Below are 23,052 nucleotides of genomic sequence, written 5' to 3' on the forward strand. Positions count from 1 at the left end.
ATTACTCGGGTTTTATTGGTCGGGTCTTGCTAACCCCAAGACATTGGACCTAGTCGGTTTTGTTGGTGCGGGTGGACTTCGTTGGAGGTCTCTGTGTGAGCGGGACTTGAAGCTTTCAAGTAAGAGCTCATTTTGGAGCGAAGCGCGCGTCAAAGGTAATTAGCTTATCTTAATCTTGTGATTAATTTAATTATGTTTATGGTTTTATTTAGGAAAATTTGTCAAAAATAAGCCAACCTTTACTCGGTTATCTCAAAATAAGTCAACCTTTTGATTAACTAAGAATAAGTCGACTTTTGTATAGTATTATCTTTAATTAAGTCAAATGACCTTCAACCTGTCCAACAAGTCACTTTCTTTCTATTTTTTTTTTCTTTTAAAAAAAAGTCACTTTCTTTTTAAAAAAAAAAAATCTTTTATTCTTTTTGGGAAAAGAAATGCTCCACTCCAATGAGGCTTGAACAATGAACACCACCTGTCAGGCTGCCCTGCCAGCCACCAGTCCACCACCAAGCCAAAGCCACTTAGTCACCCAACTACCATTTGTCACCCATGAACGCAACAGTTGTCCACCATTAAAACATGGAGATACATGGAGACCACCGCATCACCCCGGCCGTCGCCTTACCTCAACTGAAATCAATGTTCTTCATTGAAGCGCACTCCTTCTTTTCCATTGAGGAGCCACTTTCTGATAATTTCTATTCTCCATTGAAGAAGCTTCTAAGTTCTAACTGCGGTAATTTCAGTAAATTTATTTATAATCATCTAATATCAATCTCACAATCTAAGGTTTATCGTTAATAAAGTTCACTCAAATTAGGGATGTTTGCTTAATATGATAATTGAATCAAATGTGTAAGTGATGTTTCGAGCCTAAATTATGATAATTGATTGAAATTATTTGGTTAACACTGTGTTGCAGAAGCTTTTTAATATTAGTAGTGAAGTATGAAAGAGTTCTTCTCCCAGGGCTCAGGGACGAGCATCGCTGCTCACTGCCACTTCCATCGAGTCATCACCGGTGAGCTGACCAACAATTGCCAGTCTGCCACAACCTATGTTGCCATTAATTGGTAAAGCGATGCTTGAGGAGATCGAAAAGGGTGGTAGCCTGGTAGGGGGGAAGAGAGAGAAGGTGCGGTGGAAGTAGGAGAGAGAAGTAATTTTTTTTTGTTTGAAAAAGAAGTAAAAAACTAAGTTAAAAAAATTAAAATTAAAATTAAAATTAATAGACCAATAAAATTGCAACACGTGTCATATTAACTTGTTTAACTGGTTGTCAACCGGTCATGACTCATTAAATGATAATACCCTATAAAAGTCGACTTATTTTCAGTTAATTAAAAGGTTAGCTTATTTTGAGCTAACCGAGTAAAGGTTGACTTATTTTTGACAAATTTTCCTTTTATTTATTGCGAGTGCAGTCTTGTTTTTGGGTTTGTTTCCGCGGTGAGTCGGACTCACCAAACCCCAACAGTGGCATCAGAGCCTCGCTAGTTTATTTTTAAAATCATAATATTTTCAAGGTGTTTTTATGGCTTAATTTTTCTGGTTTTAAGTTGCTAATTAGGGGCTTGTTTGTCATCGTTTTTTGTTTTCAGTTTTCTGTTTTTTTGAAAACTAAAAACCAAAAACAGGAAACAAGAAAAAGGTGTTTCCACTTTTCTGTTGTCAGTTTTCAAAATTATCACGATTTTAATAATTCTAAATAATTTTTGATTCATTATGTGACATATATAGTATACTTTTAAAAAACCAAAAACAAAAAAACAGAAAACCACAACGATGCCAAACGAACCCTAGATTAGTAACTCGGTTTTTCAATTTTTACCTCGTATTAGAGCTGTCTTTAGCTCCCGAACCCAGATTTCGACCCAAAAATAGTGAATTTTGGGTGGAAAAGGCGTTCTGGAAATGGTGTTACCCTTTTAGGGCTCTGTTTTTAGCCAAAAAACGACCAAAAATGCATTTTTCGAGGGATTTTTCGTTTTGACGAAAAATTTTAAGTCTTTCTAACCTTGAAAATTGATTGCATATTTATGGTGGTTATGAATTTGGTTCTTTCCTTTATTTATATGCAATTTTAGACCACTTTAAGCATGATTACTTGGTAGTAATTGGTGCTTGAAATTTGGTTTTATTTTTTCACATAATTGCAAATTAATTGCATTAAGTGTGAAATAGTTGTTCTTTGTTGCTTCCAAGTACTAAAGATTCAATCTTTATTTATGATAAGTGATTGAAACTTTGAGTTACTAAATTCCATGAATTTTGGTTAAACTTTGTTGATTTAATCATTTTTTAGTTGATTGGAATCATAAAGTTTAAAACTTGTGATTGAAATTGGTTTATCTTCATATTGGAAGATATAATTTTTTCATGGAGTCACAAGTATGAAAGTTGGAGTCTTTATTGAACTTATGTTCATTTTTCCAACTCCCTTTTATTTTGTCAAAATCTCAAGATTAATTTAAAGTGATTAAATTAATAGTGAGAATTGCCCTAATTTATTTTATTACACCAAGTTAAACCAATTTTATTAAAGAATGATTCTTGGAAATAAATTTGGTTAATTGCATTTGGATGAACTATTTAAGCTGGACTTGTTATTTTTCATTTTTCCTCAAAATTGATTCTAAAATTAATTTAGAATTGATTTATAATGTCACACACAAAAATCAATAATTTTCGAAGCATTAGCACGCAACACAAGGCCTAAGAGCCCCGAGCTAGCTCTCGACCAGCTGGGCTGCTCACGCAACCCATATGTGGCTGCCGAGGCTGCTGGGCACTTGGTTCTTAGGTGCTTGGTGATGTGCGTGTGTGTGTGCGAGGAAGGGCGTGGGCTGCTGCTCGCTGCCAGCAGCATAGCGCGCCAGCCAGCAGCAAGCAGCAGCATGGCGCAACAGCAGCATAATGCTGTGCACTGTGCGTGCTGCTACGCTTGGCTGGGCTGGGCGTAGCGCATGCGAGCATAAGCAGCCCACATGCATGCTTGGTGTTGCGGGGGTGCGCATGGGCATACTACGTGCTTGTTGTACGATACGTACAATCCCATAATTGGCACAATAACCCCGGGTTATTAAGGCGATGCTATTTTAAAGTTAATTTTAGCGTTGCTTAATATGTAAGTAAAGGTAATTTTTGGACTCCAAGTCTTAGTGCTAGGCACTTAGACATTTTGGAATTCGTAATTTTGCTTAAATTGTCGTTTTAATTATTTTAATTATTTTGTTTATTTAATTAAAATTTTTGAAGGCTAGGCCTCGGTTTTTGAGCGACATTTGCAAAAAATTAATTTTGGCAAATATTTGGGTTCACCGACTTAATTAGTTGGATTAGTTAAGTTGGATGCGGAATTTAGTGGGAGCGTCTCTTAGTTATTTCCATAACCGGTTAAAACAACTTTGACTAGTTTAATTAGGCGTGTTAATTGGATTAACCACCTAGATTAGTTATTAGTTCTCGCGCGTTTTATGCATTGTTACTTGTTTATCGTTGTAAAATGCATGGGCCATTCACAGATAGTGAATGGATAAATGGAATGTAAAATTCTCTCACAGGTTTTATGAAATGGCAACTAGTGGGGCCCGATTAGGATAGAAAATACGGACTGTGATCCGTGATGTATTTTTGTAAATCTAAATACGGTCTCCGAACCGTTGAGTATTTTTGTACCTTAATATTTAGATTAGTCCTAATCGTAGATACTAGAAATTGTAATATTTTGGTCAAGTCTTGAAGACGGGGTTCTTAGAAGACAAAGCCATGAAGTTGCAAATGAAGACCTTTTGAAGACTTGAAGATCTCAAGGGGTCATGCTAGTTGCCAAATGCATCTCTATTTATGTTTTCGATATATATTTATGTTTATATATATGAATTATATGTTAGATGCATGTTTAGGATTTCGAATGTTGAGATGATTAATTAAGTTCACTTAAATCAACCAACATAGAAACCCTAGGTCCCTAAAATATTGAGTAAAACTTACCATTCCAAAACACACTTACCAACCGAACGAGGGTAGTGGTGGGCTACGCCAAACCGAGGCGTCACTACTTCTCCAAGGAACGTAAGGCATACCGGGTATGCAAGGTGGTTTTGGTTATACTCAACGATATGAGTGATAGAGTCCTAACATGTCGTGGCAAAGTGAATAAATTGTTTAGAGAGCATTGGATGCGACGATTTATTCAACCAAGAGTGGCTTGGAGCCATTAGCAAAGCGTTGCTTACCTTAGGAGATTGAGTGTTAAGACAAGCCAAAGCATGCTTAACCACTCTTTGTTTCTTTGGATCTTGGAATCGACTTATTCTCACCTAAAATGGGGACAATCTTTAATGTGTGAATAAGACGTTTTAAATAAGTTTGATTAAAATGCATGAATTCAATCTTATTTAAGTATAATGAATGGTTTTTCATTTCAAATTCTTTCAATTGTAGAATCATGTCTTCAAATAACTCAAACAACCAATTCTCGTTACGCTCAATTCTCGACAAGGAGAAGCTGAGTGGGCCAAATTTTCTTGATTGGCAAAGGAACTTGCGAATTGTTCTCATGCAAGAGCAAAAGGAATATGTCCTTGATGAGGAAATGCCCGAGGCTCCCAATGAGGAGGTTACTCAAGCTGCCCTAAATCGATGGCAAAGTGCCAATCGAGATGTCAAATGCATCATGTTGGCCACAATGTCTCCTGAGCTTCAAAAGACTTTCTTTGAAAAAGAGACGGCTTTTGAGATCATTTCTGAATTGCAGAATATGTTCCAAGAGCAGGCCCGAACTGAAAGGTTTGAAACCCACAGGCAGATCCTTGAGAGCAAGCTCAAGAAAGGAGAGCTAGTCAGCCCACATGTACTCAAAATGATTGGATTGTTTGAAAACATGGGAAGGCTTGATGCGGGGTATTCAACCGAGATGGCAATTGACATCATTCTCCACTCGCTGCACAAAGGCTATGATCAGTTCAAGATGAACTATAATATGCACAGCATGGAGAAAACCCTCACCGAGCTTCATGGTATGTTGAAGCAAGCTGAGCAAACGCTCAAGGATGAGGGAAAGCATGATATGCTCATGATTAAAAAGGGCAAGCCGTTCAAATTTTCGGGCAAGAAGAAGAAAGGCTTTAAGGGGAAAGGTAAGAAGAAAACTTTTCCGCCTAAGTCTAAAGCTACCAAGGATAAGAAGGTAACGTCTTCTAAATCTAATTCCGAATGTTTCTACTGTAAGAAGAAGGGACATTGGAAGAGAGATTGCCTCAAGTTCAAGGAAGATAAGAAGAACGGAACCGTTGCTTCTGAATCAGGTATATTCGTTATAGAATTTAACTTCACTAGCTAGATACCGGATGTGGCTCACACCTTTGTTCCAATTCTCAGGGACTAAGGAACACTAGAAGGCTAGAGAAGGGAGAGATTGAACTCCGGGTCGACAATGGAGCCAGAATTGGTGTCGTATCCGTAGGAACTCTCAGTTTGTCTTTGCCCACCGGGCTAGTTTTGGAACTCGATAATGTTTATTATGTTCCTAACATTACCAAAAACATTATTTCAATTTCGGCGTTGGACGCCAAAGGTTTTGAATTTCGAGTAAAGGACAAAGAATGTTCGTTTTATCTCGATAATGTTTTATATGGTATTACACATTCTCAAAATGGCCTTTATGTGCTTTCTTTAGACAAACAAGTTTATAATGTGAATAATGATACCAAAAGAGCTAAGACCATAGAGTCAAATCAAACTTACTTGTGGCATTGTCGTCTTGGCCACATCAACATCAAACACATCAAGAAACTTCTAGAAGAAGGTGTTCTTGACTCTTTCGATTTAGAATCGTTTGAGAATTGCGAGAGATGTCTATTAGGCAAGATGATTAAACAGCCATTCTCCAAGTTGGGAGAAAGGGCAAGTGAATTATTAGGTCTTATACATACCGATGTATGTGAACCAATGAGCTCAACCACAAGAAATGGACATCAATATTTCATCATTTTCATAGACGACTATAGTAGATATGGCTATGTCTACCTCATGTCGCATAAATCTGAATCATTTGAAAAGTTCAAAAAATTTCAGAGTGAAGTTGAAAATCAGCTTGGCAAGAAAATCAAAGCCCTTCGATCGGATCGAGGTGGTGAATACTTGAGCCAAGAATTCGATGACCATCTGAAAGAAAAGGGTATACTTTCAGAATTGACACCTCCAGGAACTCCTCAATGGAACGGAGTATCCGAAAGGAGAAATCGGATCTTGTTAGACATGGTACAATCAACAATGGGTCTTAGTGATCTTCCTATCTCTTTCTGGGGACACGCACTTCTAACTGCGGCACTAACACTGAACTGTGCTCCATCAAAAGCTGTAGAAAAGACTCCATATGAGTTATGGACGAAGAAACCTCCTAGGTTATCTTTTCTAAAGATATGGGGATGCGAAGCATATGTCAAGAAATTGATTTCTGACAAACTTCATCCCAAATCTAACAAGGTTTACTTTGTGGGCTACCCAAAAGAAACCAAAGGGTATTACTTCTACAACAAATCGGAGAACAAAGTGTTTGTTGCTCGCGATGGTGTCTTTTTGGAGAAGGAGCACCTTTCCAAAATGACAAGTAGGAGGAAAATCGAACTCGACGAAGTTCGTGAGGATGAGCAACAAAATGATCAAAATGACAGTCAAAGTGCTCAAACAACATCTGTTGACGCAGGTCAAAATGATCAAAATGTGCAAAGTCGAACCGACAATGAAAATGCTCAATCCATTACCCTACGTAGGTCTCAGAGGCCAAGATCTCAACCTGATAGATATCTTGGTTTAGTATTAACCGAGAATCGGGACATCCTGATTATGGATAGAGATGAACCGGCAACCTACAAGCAAGCGATGGCAAGCACCGACTCTGCTAAATGGCAAGAGGCCATGAGATCTGAAATGGATTCCATGTTTGAAAATCAAGTCTGGGACTTGGTTGACTTACCCGAAGGTTATACACCTATCGGATGTAAGTGGATTTTCAAGTTGAAAACCGACAAAGATGGAAATGTATTCATTTACAAAGCTAGATTGGTGGCAAAAGGTTACAGACAAGTTCATGGTATTGATTACGATGAAACCTTTTCACCAATCGCAATGCTTAAATCCGTTCGGATCCTCCTAGCGATTGCTGCATATTACAATTATGAAATATGGCAGATGGACGTCAAAACCGCCTTCCTTAATGGTTATTTGGAAGAAACTGTGTATATGACACAGCCTGAAGGTTTTGTTGACCAAAACAATGCTAAGAAAGTTTGTAAGCTTAAGAAGTCCATTTAAGGACTAAAGCAAGCAAGCAGAAGTTGGAATCTGCGATTCGATGAAGCCATCAATAAGTTTGGTTTTATCAAGAATCCAGATGAATCTTGTGTTTACAAGAAGGTCAGTGAGAGTTACATCGCCTTCCTAGTCTTATATGTCGATGACATATTGCTCATTGGAAACAGCATTCCGTTGTTAGAGTCTGTAAAGGCCTGGCTTGGAAAGTGCTTCTCAATGAAAGACTTGGGAGAGGCTCAGTACATACTAGGCATCAAGATCTATAGGAATAGATCGAAAAGGATGATTGGATTGAGTCAGAGTACTTATATTGATAAGGTACTTGCTCGATTTGGCATGGAGGAGGCCAAGAGAGGTCACCTGCCAATGTCACATGGCATAACCCTAAGCAAGAAGCAGTGTCCACAGACACCTGATGAGCAGGTAAGAATGAATCAGATTCCATATGCTTCGCTTATTGGATCGATCATGTATGCCATGATATGTACTAGGCCAGATGTATCGTATGCCTTGAGTGCTACGAGCCGTTACCAATCAGACCCAGGAGAGGCGCATTGGACTGCGGCAAAAAATATCCTAAAGTACCTGAAAAGGAACAAGGATAAATTCCTGGTGTATGGTGGTGCAGAGAATTTAGTTGTGGAAGGTTATACCGACGCAAGCTTCCAAACAGAAAGAGACGATTTCAAATCGCAATCTGGATATGTGTTCTGTCTAAATGGAGGGGCGTTTAGTTGGAAGAGCGCAAAGCAGAGTACAAATGCAGATTCTACAACTGAAGCCGAATACTTAGCAGCTGCTGAAGCAGCTAAGGAGGCTGTTTGGATTCGTAAGTTCGTTGGTGAACTTGATGTTGTACCCTCTATAAAGGGTCCAATAGCCCTCTATTGTGACAACAATAGAGCTATTGCTCAGGCCAGAGAGCCTAGGGAACATCAGAAGGTCAAACATGTCAAGCGGCGATTTCACATGATTCGAGAATGGAAATCAGAGGGTGAAATCAGAATTTGCAAAGTTGGAACGGATGACAATGTAGCCGATCCACTTACTAAACCTTTGCCTCAAGTGAAGCACAACACGCACGTTGAGGCAATGGGAATCAAGCATGTAGGAGACTGCTTTGATTTCCTTTTTTAGTGTTTTAGTTAATTTTGAAAAAAATTAATGTAAGACGCTAAGGAAAACCATTCAAGTTTTGGAGTAATATAAAATTTCATGCAATATTTTATTACTCCGTTATGCTATTTAATTGTGGTTTAGGATTAAATAATGAGTTCATTCGATTCTGAGAATATTCAAAATAGGGTATCAAGACCAGTCTTGGTAAGGAAACACCTTTTAAGTGTACATTGCATATTATAATCGAAAATTATCCCTAATCAAGGTCATTTAAACAATGGACGATTAATGACCGATTGAGATTAGTGTGTAGTTTGATTTATAGCACCGTTTCATGTGCTACAAGAACATGATTGTCATAAATCATTTGCACAGGTATTGGTTTAGAACCATACTGGATCGACCTATGAGAATACTTTAAGAAATTAAAAAATTTTGTCATAAGTATACTTCTCATTATGGCTATCGGAACCTATTTCCTCGACCATGAGTATTGTGAGTTCTCTTGTTTGAGTACTAGTTCGCTTTAATGTTGTCAAACGTCTGCCGTAATAGGGGATTATAACGGAAACACTCGGGCGACTAGGTTCTCTCAGTAAGAGGAGCTACATTACAAGACTGGGAATGTCCCCCTACTAAAATAGGGAAGATGTCTTTGTTGTATACAAGGCCTCTCGTAGAGCGAGACTGTAAAATGCATGGCCGTGCTCGGATGGATTTTAGAAATCATCTGTTTATTGACAGTCGGACTCGGAATCAAGAAACACTTCTGGACGTAATAAGGATGACAAAATAAATCTTACCTTATAGTTCACGAAGAGACATTAAGCGACATAGGAAAAAGGTTGTACACAAAATGCGCACTTGTCCGGAAGGACAAGTGGGAGATTGAAAGGAATGGTGTCCTTCGAACAAGTGTACTATTCCGTTAGTCGGTTCAGAATTATTAGAAAGCTAATATATTCAATGAGGTCAAGTGATCGGAATGCCTGGGTGGAGGCCGCTTCCGATCAGTAATATTAATGAATAATTAATATTACAGCTTAATCTTGACTGAACCCTTCGGGTCACACCCAAGCATTCAACAAACCGAACCGACGAATTAATTCGGAAGGAATTAATGAGTCGACCGAGTAATATTTATTTAGACGTCGGAAATTCGAGCTTAGAGCGTCGAAACCGAGCGTCGGAAGTCGAGTCGAAAAATAGTGAAAGACGAGACGAGAAATAGTAATAAATCAACAAAAGACCAAAATACCCCTAGCATCGGAATGCCCAAGCAAACCGAGTGCTAAGGGCGTATGGCCTAGCATGGTGGCTAGCATGCGCACCAAGTCGAGCCTAGGCTGGCTGGTGCGTGCTAGCGCACCCATGCTAGCATCGCAAGGCTAGGCGCTGCCTAGTGCGTGCTAGCATGCTAGGCACAGCCTTGTGCGCGCAATGGCTAGCAAGCCATGCCGCAACAAGCTGCAGCAGCTAGCACGCTAGGCGCGCCAGCTCGCCACAGCTAGCAGCAGCATGGCTAGGCCATTGCTTGCTTCCTAGCAGCGCTGGCCAAGGCCAGCAGCAGCCCGCACAAGCATGTTGGGCTTGCTGGCCAGCAGCGCCTGGCAGCCCGCATGCGAGTGCTGGGCCTGCTGGGCTTGCTGGGCGTGGCTGCCACGGACAGCAGCACATGGCAGCCCACCTTGGCTGCCTTGGTGCCCAAGGGTGGGTGCCATGTGGCTAGTGGTCCTTGAGTGTGTGTGGAGTGAGGTGGCCGGTTATGGGAGAGGGAGTGGGGAGCAAGTTTGGTCCCCCCCCCTTCTCCAAGTGGTCCTCACCTAACCACTCACATGAGCTTGCCACTTGTTGATTTATTACTAGCTTGATTATTAATTTTATTTTAGCTTTAAAATAAAATGGAAAAATCATACTATCCCACATTGATGGGAGAGTAAATGATACTCCCATCATTTCCTATAAATACCCAAGTATGGGTATTGGGAATGATGCTTGAGTAAGAGTTGGAAAAGGCATCACAATTAGTGAAAACCTTTGAACTCAATATAATTACTCGGGTTTTATTGGTCGGGTCTTGCTAACCCCAAGACATTGGACCTAGTCGGTTTTGTTGGTGCGGGTGGACTTCGTTGGAGGTCTCCGTGTGAGCAGGACTTGAAGCTTTCAAGTAAGAGCTCATTTTGGAGCGAAGCACGCGTCAAAGGTAATTAGCTTATCTTAATCTTGTGATTAATTTAATTATGTTTATGGTTTTATTTATTGTGAGTGCGGTCTTATTTTTGGGATTGTTTCCGCGGTGAGTCGGACTCACCAAACCCCAACACATAGCTGGCCAGGCTCGGCCAGGTAATGGTGTCGTCCTTGTTAGGGACCGACAAAGTATAGCCATAGCCCAGAACGACCTTAAGCCTAAAATTGGCAAGGTCGGATTCCATGGAGTTGCGCCTGCTGTGCGGAACATGATGATAGTAGGGGGCTATCTCCAAGCGCCTGGAAGCGCTCGGCTCGGCCCAGCTTTCCCCCTTATCCACTGCCAGGGACTCCCTGGCAGAATCTATTTTCGTTCTTGCCTCCTCCGAAGTTATGGAGGCGTTCTCTGAAGAAGATGACGAGGCCGACTCGTCATCAGAGCTCTCATCAGAACTAGGGGACCGCCGACTGGTGCCAGCGGGGTCCTCCCCTAGACTCTCTTCCGGCGCTTGTCCAGAAGGCCCGGGTTGATATTGTTCATCCGCCTCCTCTAAGATTCCATCACTGGGAGTCCCACTAGATGTGGGCGAATGGTAATAGGGGGGTTGGAGGAAGATAAGAAGGGCTGTTAGGATGCTCCGACACCTCACTTCGAGGTACTTTTATTGAGCCGTCTGAATATACAGTCGACCCATCCGAATGGTAGAAAGTTCCATCGGAGCTATATTGTCTTGCTGTTCTTTTGGTTCTGGCCATAGTGTCCTGCACAGACACGGAAACGGTCGGATTCGGAGAAGTTCGCAAAGCAGGGTCTTCGGCCAAGCATTCGGCACTGCTAGTTCTAGATTCAGCCGTCCTCGGTGACCGGCTGATCACTATCCTATGCCGTGCCGCATGCGATTGGAAAACCATTTTTTCGAAAAAAAAAGAAGAGAAAATGAAGAGTAAAATGAAGAAAAAACAGGCGTTACCTTTAGAAGAAGGGTGAAAGACGCTTGGTTGGCTGAAGAACGGTCGGACAGTTGGCCGAGTGTCGGATGCTTGAAAAGTTAAAACACTTAGGGAATTTTGAGATTCTTTAAGTCAAAAAGTCCAAGATTCTCCAAAGATTCGCAAAGGTGTGAATCTAAAGGGGGGGGGTCAAACCTTACTATTTATAGAGGGTAAAACCCTAAAAATTTTCCCTAAAACATTAACTTTTTGAATCCGACCACTCGGATACTGACACAAGTCACAGGTGCCACGTGCAATACACGTGACCCCTGTGAGGGGCAAATGATTTGGGTATTTTATACCCTGCCAAGTGGCCCAATCAGAGCATGACACGTGTCATTGGAAGGGGCACTTAGTTGGACCATCCAGATGGTGACACGTGTCGAGCAGATATTGCCCCCTAGGATTGGCGGCTTTCAAGGCCCAAATCCCAAGGGGCCCTTTAAAAAGCGGCGTGACCTAATTCCTGGGTCACCAGATCCTAGGAGGGGAACACTTTCCAAAAGGACCCTATAAATAGAGACATTCTTCCATTTATGACGGGAGAGAATATACACGCAATACGAGACAACACGTCACTTACCACAGAGCTGTCGTTTTCAAGGAACACACAGCACTTTACCTGAGCTTGGAATCCGAGTAGATAAACTTTACTTCTGCACGTTTTATTACCGAACGCTTACTAACTTAATCTTCGGAGGCGGACCACCGACCATCCGGCGGTCCGTTTGCTTTGCAGGTGCAGGCGTCCTTTGTTGAATCCAGTCTCAATGTTGTAACTCTCCCAAGGGACAAAAACCCCCGAAACAGATCTTGCTTGATGGATTAAAATGGAGAGTGGGGGATGGCAGAAATATTAACGTGTGGGATGAGTTCTGGCTGCCAAGTGAGGAGGGAATTAAGATTCCTACTGTTAATGTGGAGAGTGCTGCGAATCTTTGTGTTGCGGATTTAATTGACAATGAACGTCACTGCTGGGATGTTGCAGCATTACATCAACACTTGACAGTCGAAGATGCTGCTCTAGTCTAGAGATTACCGTTGAGCCTAAATCAGGTGACAGACTCCATGTATTGGTGGCCTGCTACGGATGGAATTTATTCCACCAAGTCGGGTTATTGGTTGGCAAGAATGGGGCATGTGCGTGGCTGGGTTGCACGTTTTAGGGGGGATAGGGCTGAAATTTGGAATTCGATATGGAATATTGGAGGTCCCCCTAAACTCTGTCAATTTTTATGGAAGGCGTGCACGGAGTCGCTTGCAACAATGGGAAGATTGCAGTAGAGACACATCAGGGATAATGGTGTATGTGGTTTGTGTCATAGCGCGCAAGAGAGTATTATTCATGCAATCTTCCTTTGCCCGAATGTGTGCCAAGTGTGGGAGTTTTCTCCTTTTGCAGAATTGCTTCGAGATGCCCCTGGTGAGAGTTTTTTTGAACGCTTTGCGTGGTTGAAAGGGAAGGTTAGTAAGAGTGAATTGTTAGTGTTTGCGGCTTTAGCTTGGGCAACATGGTCATATCGCAATTCGGTGGTGTTTGAGAACCCCTGGAAGAACAGAGACATTGGGGTGCTGGGTTTTCTTAGGCTGGTGAAGGATTACAAAAGCTATAGCAATGCTGTGAACCTTCGTTCCCCTACTGCAGTATCCAGGAGTGTGTGGAAGCCACCTGCTGAGGGGCTGGTCAGAGTTAACTCTGATGCGGCTGTCATCTCCGAAGTTGCTGCTAGCATTGGGGCAGTGATAAGAGACGATCGGGGGGTTATTCTGGCAGCCAAGGTGAAACGCATCTCAGGTAAACCTTCAGTCAAAGTGCTCGAGGCTATGGCAGCGAGGATGGGAATGCAAGTTGCGATGGAACTTGGTTTTGGAAAGGCAAAACTGGAATCTGATGCTCTCTTGGTGACTAACCTGATCAACTCGTCAAAGAAAGGCATGACTCCATTGGATTTGGTTATAGATGACATTCGTGTAATGAGTAGGGAGTTTAATAGTTTTACTTGCTTTCATGTCAAAAGAGTGGGAAACTGTGTTGCTCACCTTCTGGCGAGGCAATACCCACCTGATGGTTCCGAGCATTTGTATGTTGATAACTTCCCGCAAGGGGTAGTATCCCTTACTGAGCTTGATCATGGTTGATTACTAATACTAATCTCTGCTCTTGGAGCCTTTCAAAAATTAAAAAAAAAAACTAAAAGAGTTCCACAAAATTATAACTTTTGCTATTTTTGATTTAATAAAAACAAGAATGATATCTTAAAATTATTTTTTCCTAAAAACATTATATTTTTATCAAGTTATTTAATGACCGCAGCATAGAATAGAATCAAAATAAATATTTAAAAAAAAAAAGAAGTACACACAAAAACAAAAATGATCTCTACAAGTATAACTTCGCTACTTTTGATATTATATATAAAAAAATGATTCCTTCAATTAGGCATTTTTTAAAATAAAATAATAAAACATATTTTACGCATTGTCGCAGGCTTCAAACATAAGTGGATACACATTACACACGTTAGTTATTTACTAGACCATTGGACTAAGGAGGATCAACACATCCAATAGGAGTAAAGAATTTTAATTTAAATTTTTACAATTTGTAAACATTGAAAAATATTCAATTAGGAAAACAAAGAGCAAAATGGATTCATTGGAAATTTGGAGATGGTGAGTTTGAAGTTGGTCCACATGTTCCACAATATATACCATTATTTTTATTAATTTTTTTTATAAAACCACAGTATATACTGTATACTAGAGTTTAAAATAAATTCTATGCTTTTGGTTATGTAGATCTGAAAGTATTACTTTTATTAATTTAGATTTTATAAAAAGAAGAATGATTTTTTTAAATAAAAAATGTTTGAAAGGAAAACTAAAAAAAAAAAGGCTTTTTTAAGGAGGGTGTTAAATACCGCCATCCAAAATGATCAAAACCGCCAACATTTAGTGTGAATGGACAACCATACCCTTAGTACTTTACCAATATCTTCCCTCTTGCCACCAATCACTAATATCTTGACACCACCACCGACTCCAATTGATGACTAACACCACCACCACATTGACCGGCAACGACGTCGACCACCAACACTACCCTGATCGGCGACCCGTCATATCCCCCTCAAAGACAACCCACCTCCTTCACTCTTTGGCCGAAAGGTGGTGGGTTTTTTTCTGGCAACCGTACCAACGGGAGCCCAAAACCGGTTACCGGTTAAGGTGCATGGTAACCGGAGCCCAAAACCTGTTACCGTGCCTGGTAACCGGAGCCTAAAATCAATTACCGTGCGCGATAATCGAAGCCCAAAATCGGTTACCGTGCGCGATAATCGGAGCCCAAAACCGGTTACCGTGCACGATAACTGGAGCCCAAAACCAGTTACCATGCGCGGTAGCCGATTTTGGGATCCGATTACCGCGTACAATGACCGGTTTTGGGCTTAGGTTACCGCGTTTGCTTGAAATTAAATAAAAAAATTAAACCGCCACCTTACCTCCGTCGAGGGGAGGTGGTGGATCGTCATAGAGGAGGGTGTGATGGGTCTCCGGTCAGGGTGGTGGTGGTCATCGTCGATCGGAAGGGGTTGTGGGTTCCAGGGAGGATAAGGGGTGGTGAATTAGTAAGGGTAAGATTGTCCATTTACACCAAATGATGGCGGTGGTGATCGTTTTTGTTGGCGGTGTTTAGCAATCCACTTTTTAAGGCCGCAAGGTTCAAACACTGAATGACTTTGTGATGTGTCTAATTTATGTAGTATTTTACCCCCGTCCCTTGGTCATAATTAGTAGTGTTTTTGGCTCTTTAGAGCCCCTTTTATTACTAATTGGTGTTTTCTAGTGTTTTCGTAGTTTTGCTCGAGTTTTGTAGGAAATTGCACTTTTGGAGCATTTTCCCGGGTTTTCATGGAGCAACTACGGATATTGGAGGAACACGACTGTTTTTGAAGGCCAAGACCGGTTAGAGTCATCAAGCCGGTGATTAAGGGCTCGGTATATGTAATACCGGGGCATTTGGACCAAGTATTCAAGACCTGAAGAGGAAATCCGGATTAGGTCGAAGAATCGGAGCCCAATCGAAGTCCAAGCCTCGAGGTGGAATCGGGCCCGATCGGGCAAGCCTTCACTTGATCGGGCTGGCGCGCAACTAAGGTGTTGCTAGCAAGGCCAAGGCGTGCCCGATCGGGTAAGAATTAGCTCGATCGGGCGCGACTGCTTAGAAGAGAACGCGATGAAAAAGGCGGGCCCGATCGGGCGGCCCTTCGCCCGATCGGGCGCGTGTTTCTGGAGCAGCTAATTTGACGAGCACTTAGTTTCTAATTAGGAGTGTTTTTAGAGTTTGTTTAAGTACGATTTAGTACTATATTTTTGGTATACCTTTTTTCTTAGACTTTCTCTCTCTACTTAGATTATTTCTCTCTCTAGATTTCTCTCAACTTTTACTCTTGTTCTTGACTCAACTTTGTAGTTCTGTCGATTTCGGTAACGATTTCTTCTTTATTAATTTCAGCAATTTTATTCCTTAATTCCTTTATGACTTGTTTAATTGCTTTATTTAGTTTAGATTTAATTATGTCTGAGTAGATTCCTGTCTAGGGTTTATGGGGATCTAATAAATAATAGGAAGGGGTAATTTATGATTGTTGATTGTCAATGCTTAATTAACTTCCTATTGATTGATTTAATGCTATGCAATTAGATTAGTGCTGGTTTAATTGTATGAGTTTAGCAATATTGATTCGAGATGAGAATTGATGTTTAGGCTTAGTTTCAATAGGCGGGCTAATTTATAAATGGTTAAGTTGAGATTCGAGAGATGAGATTTAATACCGGTAAATTAACTCTGTGATTGTAATACGTAGCGAAAGCCCTTTATGTTCTGATTAATTGATGCATTGATGATTGATTGTTATGTTTTACCCTGGAATATTGTTTATTGGTGAACCTATGCCCTAGGATTTTATTTCATTGATTTCCCTCCTACTTCTATTCCTTCCTACTTTTACTCTTAGTAGTTTAGTTCCTTTTTATAATAACAATTTGTTTACTTGATAATTTAGATTATTTTGATTAATTAGGAATAAATTAGCTCGTTTCCATGTGGTTCGAGCCTTCTTCCCTATCTACATAGTTAGTGGATTTAGGTATTATTTTTTATTGGGTGATTATGACTTTAGTCTGTCAAAATTTGGCGTCGTTGCCGAGGAAACAGTGTTATTTTTATTTTCTGATTATTTTTGTAGTCTAGATTATCCCCTGTTGTCTAAGAAAACGTTAGTTCTTTGAGGCAATTCTCATATTTTTCTTTTAGTTCTTTGTTTATGCCCAGGTGTTCCAGATGAGGTTACATTCCATTCGATCCTGAGATCGAGCGCTCGTTCCATAGACAAAAGAATCTCTACACACAAATCCTGGCGGGCTCTGAGGAAGACAATAATCGAAGAGACCCTCAAACTGATTCCAGTGACTCAGAAATTCCTTCAGATCCAGAATCAGAGATGGCGGTACCTAAGAAGCTCAGTAATTACTCGCAGCCAAAGCTTACATATTTTCCACACCTTACTTCCACTCCGACCCTTGATGGAGTGCAATTTGAAATCAAACCCCAATTTATCACAATGATAGAGAGGAAGCAATTCAGTGGAGCTAAGGGTGAAGATCCTAATCTTCACATTGTAGATTTCTGCCAGTATTGCAACACCATTAGACAAGCTGGGGTCACGCAGGACCAAATCAAGGAGATTCTTTTTCCCTTTTCATTATGTGGAAAAGCTAAATTATGGTTTAATGGTTTATATAGAACTGCTCTTGGTATTACTGACTGGGAGACTCTTGCCTTGAATTTTTAAAATAAATATTACCCTGCAGAGATAACAGCTGTACTAAGGAGTGCCATTAAGAACTCTTCCCAAGAGGCCGATGAAACTCTATATGAGGCTTGGGAGAGGTTCAAGGATCTACAGAGAGAATGCCCCCACCATAATCTGGCACAATGGCAATTGATCCAAGCCTTTTACAATGGACTTGGAAATTCATCTAGATCAGTTCTAGATTCTGCAGCTAGTGGGAGATTCATGAATCTTAATGTGGAAGATGCATGACAGTTTATCGAAGATATGGCAATACACAAGTCCCAATACGGGAATCCGAGAGGGTTAAGGAAAACATATTGTCGATTTTGTATCCTTTTTGCAAGCTTAGTTAACATCTATTTGTCAAAAACTAGATAATCTTATTGTCGCTCTGAACTATGTAGCTAATGTTTCTTCTATTGCTAATAATGAAGTTTTCTGTGAAAATTGTGGAATTGTAGGGCATTGGGAGCAAGATTGTAGGAGTTCCATGGAACAAGTTAATGTCTTTCAAACCTATAGGCAAAATAACCCATACTCTAACTCTTATAATCCTGGACTCCGGAACCATCCATATCTTTCTAACCGGAGTACCAATGTACAAAACCCTCCACCTTCACAACAAACACAACAGCAACCCCCACCACAGTAGAAATATTACCATCCTAATTCTGGCCAGAAAAACCAAGCACAATCCTCCTCATCTTCTGACCCTGCTATGACAGAAATTAGAGCAATGCTTTCAAGCATGCAAAAGCACATGGAGAGTAGGGATGCACAAATTAATTCAATTATAGCTCACAATAAAATCATGGATAATCAAATTGCGCAAATTTCATCTACCCTACAAACCCGTCAGCAGGGAGCTCTACCATCGCAACCAATCCATCCCACAGATCATGCCAATGCAATCACTCTAAGGAGTGGTTCACATTATGATTGACCTCCTATGCCAAAGGAAGATGGACCTGTTCCTGATCCTGATTCATTTATACCAAACGCTAATCCTGTTAACCCTGCGGGGCTACAAAAAGATACTAACCCTTCTAATGTTTCTTTGAAGGGTAAATCTCAGGATAAGGGAGGAGATGTGCAGAGCCCAGTTAGCAAACTACCATTCCCTAATAGACAATTGAAGAGTAAGTTTGATAAACAATTCGGTAAGTTTTTGGAGGTTGTGAAAAACTTGCAGGTAACAGTTCCTTTCACTGATTTAATCACTCAGGTTCCTGCATATGCTAAGTTTATGAAAGATATTTTGACTAGGAAAATGGCCTTTGATGAGGTAGAAACTGTAGCTTTTACAGAGGAATGTAGTGCTTTATTGCAAAATAAATCCCCTCCTAAGTTAAAGGATCCTGATAGTTTTTCTATCCCTTGTCATATAGGTAATGTCTTCATTGATAAAGATTTGTGTGATTTAAGTGCTAGTGTCAGTGTTATGCCATCGTCTGTATGTGCTAAGCTTAATATGGGTGATTTAAAAGTTTCTAATATAACTTTGCAAATGGAAGATCGTTCTGTTAAGTACCCTTTAGGTATTTTAGAGGATGTCCCTATCAGAGTTGGTAAATTTTTTATCCCTGTTGATTTTGTTGTTTTAGACATGGTTGAGGATACACAAATTCCCATTATATTAGGTAGGCTTTTTCTCCATACTGCAGGAGCCATTATTGATGTCAAAAATGGAAAACTAACCCTTTCTATTGGTGATGATAATGTTACTTTTAATTTAGGGAAAGTTTTGAAAGGACCTATGCTAGAGGAAAATTGTTGTTTAATTGATGTGATTGATATAATGGATGATATTTGTGATGATAGCTTACCACAGGTTCTTGCAAGGGATCCCTTGGTGGAAATTCTTTGTGGAGATTTATCTGCAAATAATGCAAGCGTCTGGGGTAATGAAGTGGATGCCATTGAAAAAGCTCTTTCCCTAGAAAAGCTAGACCCCAAGGAGACCATGAAAGTAGTAAATGTAGTTCAGGAATCAAAACCTACAGAGGTTAAGAAACCTGAACTAAAACCTCTCCCTTCTCATTTAAAATATATTTTTCTTGATGAGCAGAAACTATACCCTGTGATCATCAGTACTGCACTTGATGACCCACAAACTTCCCAACTTCTAGAGGTTCTTCGAATCCATAAAAGAGCAATTGGGTACAGTATTGATGATCTTAAGGGTATTAGCCCTAATTTTTGTATGCACAGGATACATTTAGAGGACAAATATAAGCCTTGCATTCAACCCCAGATAAGGTTGAATCCTAATATGCAGGAAGTAGTCAAGAAAGAGGTTATGAAATTACTTGATGCAGGTATTATCTATCTTATTTCTGGCTCTAAGTGGGTAAGTCCTGTATATGTTGTTCCTAAAAAGGGTGGGATGACTGTGATTAAAAACGAGAAAATCAATTGATTCGCACTAGAACTGTTACAGGGTGGCGTATTTGCATTGATTATCGTAGATTAAATATCGCCACTAAAAAGGACCACTTTCCCCTTCCCTTTATTGATCAAATGCTTGAAAGTATAGCTAATCATAAGTTCTTTTGTTATTTTGATTGGTATTTGGGATTTTTCCTAATTCCAATTCACCCTGAAGATCAGGAAAAGACTACATTTACATGTCCTTATGGTAATTTTGCATATCGTAGGATGCCCTTTGGTTTATGTAATGCCCCCTCTACCTTTCAACGTTGCATGATGAGCATTTTTTCTGATTTCATAGTGTAGGTGTCGCTCGAAATGCGCCTACGTTAAAAGCATGAGTGAATATGCTTGGCACTCATAGGAAGTGGGAATTGACATAATACGATTAGGGACAAGGAAAGTAGGGAGCCGCCAACAAGTTTTTAAGGAACTTGTAAACCGTTCACGGATCATAAAAAGCAACCACGATAAAGGGACAACGAAGGCAACAACGATTGACCCGTGAAGGTTACACCCCATTCATAATCCATGAGATTACTAACTCCATATGGTTCGGAACCACGAAAGGAGGATTGGGGATGATGGTACGAAGTGAGTCATGGAGTCACATTCGCCCATATTGGCCTCTACTTGATTCTTATAGTAAAAAGCATTCCTGCGATCTCAAAGGCATACAAACAAAATATTCAATTTGCTCCAAACTATTATTTAGCTAAATTGGTTGAATATTAATGCAACACATAATTCTAGAATATTTGTGATCACTTGAATTAAACAACAAGATTAAAAAGGTACCTAAACCGGTCGTCCAAATTATCTTATTAGGCGTGATTTTCAATTACATATTCCCTTTAAACATGCAATATGGTGATCATAAATAATAATAGAATAAACATTAATATTGGAAGCAATTTAACAATAATTCCAACAATACAAAGTCGTTAGAAAAATAATAGAAATAAAAGGAACATAATTCTTACTTTGATTCTGTTTGTTTGCAACTACAAAATAATAAACGAGTTAGTAACTTCAAGGAAATAATAATAAAACAATAATTAAATTAAATTAAATAGAATTGATTTGGGGCCAAACCCTCAAACAGCTCTACCTTTCACGCCTTGGCTTAAGGACAGAACCACGAGTAAAGTATGGACTCCTGGTAGTGCTTGAAGAAGGAATTTTGAAAGAAAGAGGGTAGGCTAGAGTTTAGGCTAGAGCATAGAAGAGAGAAAAAAATAGATAATTAATTCATGCCCCGTACATCATAAATGAGAGGGTATTTATAGAAAAAATGTGCTGAGGGAACACACGGAACCCTAAAATGATAAAAACCCTAAAAAAGTATACCGTGACACGAGAAATCCCACTGTCAGACGGGAAACATTCCCGTGACACGGTACACATTTGTGTGACGCGGGAAATAATTAGTGAACGGGGGGAGAAAACGCGTTAAGGGTTTACGCGGAAAGAACACGGAAACCCCCGTGTCACAGCAGGTGTCCCGTGTCACGGGGAACCCCATCATCAGACGGGAAAGTTTCTCGTGACACAGTGGACTATTGCCGTGACGCGGGAATTTTTTATCCGTTTTTCTGTCTAAATTCATTTTTAACCCTAATTTCGTTCAGCATTTTAAGTGTCGATTGATAATTTCGGTCCATTTCTGATTTATTATTATTTAGGCTAAAATAAGAAAATAAGTAAATAAAATAAATAAAAGGTTTGGGCCTAAAATAAATAATAAAACAATGAAATAAAAAAAAAAGGTTAGGGCTAAAATTAAATAAGTTTGGGCTGAAATTAAAACTATGCTTTGACGAAACATTAAGACTGATCCATGGACTATCCAGAAATTGAATTTAATTAAATACAATTTTTTAAGCACTCTCGGGATTAAATACTGAACCCGACCAATAGTGGCGGTGAAAGGTTGTTCATCATTGATTTTAGTTTTGGGGAGACATTTTTAGGTGTCTACAGAAGCCCCCACTTTGAATGAGTTTGTAGAAACGTCAGTTTCGAAAACGATAGTCAAAGTAGCCGATAGGGACGGAGAATGATTTAAGACGTTCTGCGATCCTAAACCACTCTGTATACGCCGATACCTGCAGAAAAATGTTAATTCCATAGATAAAAGAGTAAAAGGATAGAATATGTATCTAGCACCAGTGTATCGGTGACAAATGAGTTTGGCAGCTTCCTATGCTTGAAGGAATCCACCGGATGACGTTTGTTGAAACGCTTTCCATTCCTGAGGAAAGCTGACTGATGAATTTGGTAACTTTCTAAGCCTGAAGAAATCTACCAGATGATACTTTCCATGCTTGAGGAAAGCCGACATATGAATTTGGCGGTTTTCTATGCTTGAAGAAATCCACCGGATAATACTTTCCATGCTTGAGGAAAGTCGACAAATGATGAGATTGTAAGTCTCTGTGTATCGAGAACCTTACGCTGTGAAATGATGGTGGTTCGATTGTCCCTGAAAGTGGGCTGTAGTTGGTTCGCTTGTCCCCGAACTAAAATAAAAAAAAAGGTTTGGGCTAAAATTAAATAAGTTTGGGCTGAAATTAAAACTATGCTTTGACCAAACATTAAGACTGATCCATGGACTATCCAGAAATTGAATTCAATTAAATACAATTTTTTAAGCACTCTCGGGATTAAATACTGAACCCGACCAATAGTGGCGGTGAAAGGTTGTTCATCATCGGGTTTGGTTTTGGGGAGACATGTTTAGGTGTCTACACATATAGTCTATTATGGAAGTCTTTATGGATGATTTTAGTGTGTATGGTTCTTCATTTGATGCATGCTTAGAAAATCTCGCTAAAATCTTTAAAAGATGTGAAGAATGCAATTTGGTTCTAAATTGGGAGAAATGTCACTTTATGGTGACAGAGGGAGTAGTTTTGGGTCATATTGTATCTGATAAGGGTTCTGTGATTGAGAAATTACCTCCCCCAGTTAATGTTAAGGGAGTTAGAAGTTTCTTAGGTCATGCGGGGTTTTATCGTCGCTTTATCAAAGATGTTTTCTAAAATTGCTAAACCACTAACTCAGCTTTTACTCAAGGATGCCCCTTTTGTTTTTACTGACGAGTGTCTTGAGGCTTTTAATAGGATAAAGCAGGCTT

The 23,052-nt window shown here is 40.0% G+C and overlaps 1 protein-coding gene and 1 non-coding gene across 2 annotated transcripts; one reads left to right on the forward strand and one right to left on the reverse strand.

Annotated features, from left to right (window-relative positions):
• Window positions 1-582: 582 nt before the first annotated feature.
• LOC145625162 (uncharacterized) lies at window positions 583-13,764 on the forward strand. The gene is made up of 2 exons (XM_081678239.1): window positions 583-739; window positions 13,028-13,764. Exons 1-2 carry the CDS (start codon window positions 583-585, stop codon window positions 13,762-13,764), a joined length of 894 nt encoding a protein of 297 aa, XP_081534365.1.
• A 3,746-nt stretch (window positions 13,765-17,510) lies between these two features.
• LOC145625899 (small nucleolar RNA R71) lies at window positions 17,511-17,617 on the reverse strand. The gene has a single exon (XR_014110794.1). It is a non-coding gene; the product is annotated as a small nucleolar RNA R71 (small nucleolar RNA).
• Window positions 17,618-23,052: the final 5,435 nt, after the last annotated feature.

The sequence above is a fragment of the Chenopodium album genome, chromosome 3 (assembly GCF_948465745.1).
Source record: "Chenopodium album chromosome 3, dcCheAlbu1.1, whole genome shotgun sequence".
NCBI lineage: Eukaryota > Viridiplantae > Streptophyta > Magnoliopsida > Caryophyllales > Amaranthaceae > Chenopodium > Chenopodium album.